This window comes from Mesitornis unicolor, unplaced genomic scaffold, assembly GCF_000695765.1.
Source record: "Mesitornis unicolor isolate BGI_N332 unplaced genomic scaffold, ASM69576v1 scaffold33480, whole genome shotgun sequence".
NCBI lineage: Eukaryota > Metazoa > Chordata > Aves > Mesitornithiformes > Mesitornithidae > Mesitornis > Mesitornis unicolor.
Genome location: NW_010158142.1, coordinates 1,641 through 4,706, shown reverse-complemented (window position 1 = coordinate 4,706; position 3,066 = coordinate 1,641). Strand labels below are relative to the sequence as shown.

The following is a 3,066-nucleotide window of genomic DNA, read 5'->3' as shown; positions in this document are numbered from 1 at the left end:
GGCCCCCAAGGGCAGCCTTGGACCGAGATCCTACCGGGGCGACCTTTTTTTTTCCCGATTACCCCCGAAAATTGAGGCTTCTGTGGTCACTCAGCTCCCCACGCTGTGCCGCTGCGTCCCTGCTTTTCGGGTCTTAGACGCTTTGATGGTTTCTCTGGCTCTGAAGTGCAGGGCAAATCTCAGAAACACTGTTATGTCTTAAAATAAAGTGACAAAAGTCGTCTTTTAAAAGGGAAAAAAACCAAAACCCCAACCTGTCAAAATGCCAATAATTACAGCTCATTAACTGGGAGGGTAAAGTCACCGTGATTAAAACGGAGCAATTAACTCCAGCTGACTCCTCTCATGTGCCTGAGGGCCGTCTGTGGCAAGCCCAGAGGAAACCTTTTGTGCTTCAATTAGCAATTACCCTTGAAAATCGTAATTTTTCCAAAGACTGATACGGATAACGGAGTACACCACTGATATTCGGGGTTTTACTTGCATTTGAGCCCCTAGGAGTCCAATATCCTGTTTAAACATATGGGTTTATATATATATATATATGGGTATATATGGCTTCTATATATATTATTTATATGTATGGGTTTTCCTGGCCAGGATGGAGACGTCACAGCAAAGCCCCAGTACCCACCAGCACCCACCCATTCTGCCCCGCTCGGCTGCTCCTCACACACCCCCAGGGCCAGGAATGGCTGGGGTCCTCCCCAGCCACCAAAAGCCCTTCCCAAAAAACCACCCTATGGCCAGAGACAGCCCCCACAAAGTGAAAGGCACAGACTTCCCACCATCACCACATTTATTTTCCACCCCAAATCAAGTCACACCGACTCCAGACATTGCCACTCGGCTGACGTTAAGGCATTTTAATTTTTAAGACACATAAAACCCCTTTCCCCCAGGCCCCCCTCAGCGCAGCGTCACCAGCTCTTCGGCAGAGGTGGGGTGAACGGCCACCGTGTTGTCCAAATCGGCCTTGGTGGTTGGCCACGGCGAAGCCCTGCAGCATCTCGTCGCAGCCCAGCCCTTGCATGTGCAGTCCCACCACCTTCAGGGGGAGAAGCAAAGAGGCCGAGTGGGACCCAGCACCCCCAAAATCCAGGAGATGGATCCCAGCCCAAGACCCGAGCAGACCACGAGGTGCCAAGGACGCCTCCCTGCATCCTTGGGCTGCACCCCCCGTTTAATTTTGTAAGGTTTTTTCCTTTCATTTCCTCCTCCACACACCTTCTCCTCCTTGCCGACGCACACCAGCTTCATGACGCACTTCACCTTCCTCCGGGTGACGGCGTAGTACAAGGGGGTGAAGGAGGTGCCGTAGACCTTCACGTTGTCCCTCCCGTGTGCCGCCACGGCTTCGTCTGCGGCAGAAGACACGGCACAGACCTCGACGGGATGCACCAGAACCCCCAGTACATTTTTGGGAGGCCTGGAGCCGTTTTCCCCAGCGCCGAAGCGGCAGCTCGGAGCTGAGCTGTGCCCTCCCCACCTTCGGTGAGGCCCACGGTGCCGATGGGCGGGTGGCTGAAGACGACGGTGGGGATGTTGTGGTAGTCCAGCCGCGACTCTGGCTTGCCCTCGAAGAGCCGGTGCGCCGGCTTTCGGCCGGCCGCGATGGCCACTGCGGAGAGGGATGGGGGCAGCCTGAGGGGCTGTGGCGTGGGGATAAGGAGCCGTGGTGCGGGGACAAGGGGCCGTGGTGTGGGGGACACCACGAGGGAGCGCGGCCGCGGTACCGGGGGTGAGGAGGGCTCTCCCACAGACGTCCCCGATGGCGTAGACCCCTCTGCGGGTGGTGTTTTGGTACTCGTCCACCACCACGTGGCCCTTGGTGTCAACCTCCACGCCCTGCCACGGCAAACGGGAGCCACCTCGGCACGTGTCCTAGCCAAAGGGTGTCACCGGCCCCATGGGGACCTCGAAAACCCCCCTGGAGACCCACAGGGACCCTCTCACCACTCGGTCCAGGCCAAGCGCCGGGGTGTTGGGCTCCCGGCCCACAGCCCACAGCAGGCAGTCCACGTCCCGGATCACCCCCTCTGACGGCTTATGGCCAGGCGCCAAGGAGGTCACCGTCACCTCCAGCAGCCCCTGGGGAGACTTGGTGACCGCTTTAACCTGTGGGGAACAACGGGAGGAGGCCATGATGGCTTTTGGCTGGGGATGCCCAGCGAGCGTGTCAAAAGCCAGTGTCCCCCCAGGCCCGGGTCCAGCCCCCCACAGATCCCTACCTGTGTGTGCTTCCAGACGTCCACCCCGCTGCTCTCCAGCTCCTGGGTGCAGTTGGAGCTGATCAGGGAGTCAAATGTCCTCAGCACCTGCACAGGGACCCCCCCTGGCCCCGTCAGAGGAGGGGGACGCTGCCCAGCACCCCTCCGTCCTCCACCATTTCCCTGCGCCCGCTCCCCATCCTTGCCCCCGAGAGGTTTGGGGTGGAGCTGGTTCATGGCAAACTTCTCCTCTGTTTGTTTTTCCTTTCATTTTCTTTTGTTTTCTCTCATTTCAAGTCAAGACATGAAATAAAAGCTCAAGGTATCGGGTGGAAATGCCGGGCAATGCCGAAATGCAGCTGGTAGAGCTCTGATACTCTCCTTCTCACCCCAAAATACCCCGTCCTGCGCCACCCCATGGCGGGTTGGGACATTGGGGGGGTCCATTTGGTGGCGTTACCTTGTCCTTACGGATCAGCAGGGAGGATTTGGAGCCCAGCGTGGAGAGGATCCCCGCAATTTCCACCGCGATGTAACCAGCACCCACAACCACGCTGCGCCTGCGGAGAAGGGACGAGACCATGGAGGGGGCGAGCGGGGCCGGCATCCGGGGGGGGGGGCTTAAAAATGAGCCTCATTTTACCTGGGCAGCTCCTCCAGGTCGAAGAAGCCATCGCTGGTGATGCCCAGGCTGGCACCTGCAAAGCAGAGCTCGTTTCCCACCCGCGCCTCCCCAAAAAACTCCCCCCCAGCGGGGAATTTCGTGGGGCTCACCGGGAATTTCGCTGTCGGGGGGCATGGCCGGGTGCCCGCCCGTGGCGATGAGGATGTGAGGAGCCGTGTACTTCTTCCCGTC

The 3,066-nt window shown here is 58.9% G+C and overlaps 1 protein-coding gene across 1 annotated transcript in view; it reads right to left on the bottom strand.

The window, feature by feature from the left end:
• Nucleotides 1–909: 909 nt before the first annotated feature.
• GSR (glutathione reductase) overlaps nt 910–3,066 on the bottom strand; it is a gene marked incomplete at its 5' end in the record, with an annotated part of 2,881 nt that continues 724 nt past the window's right edge. The window contains 10 exon segments of the mRNA XM_010182720.1: nt 910–985; nt 987–1,048; nt 1,228–1,361; nt 1,490–1,621; nt 1,737–1,848; nt 1,957–2,118; nt 2,232–2,318; nt 2,671–2,770; nt 2,854–2,908; nt 2,985–3,066. The exon segment at nt 2,985–3,066 is cut by the window's right edge and continues 66 nt beyond it. Coding sequence (XP_010181022.1) covers nt 910–985; nt 987–1,048; nt 1,228–1,361; nt 1,490–1,621; nt 1,737–1,848; nt 1,957–2,118; nt 2,232–2,318; nt 2,671–2,770; nt 2,854–2,908; nt 2,985–3,066 — 1,002 coding nt within the window.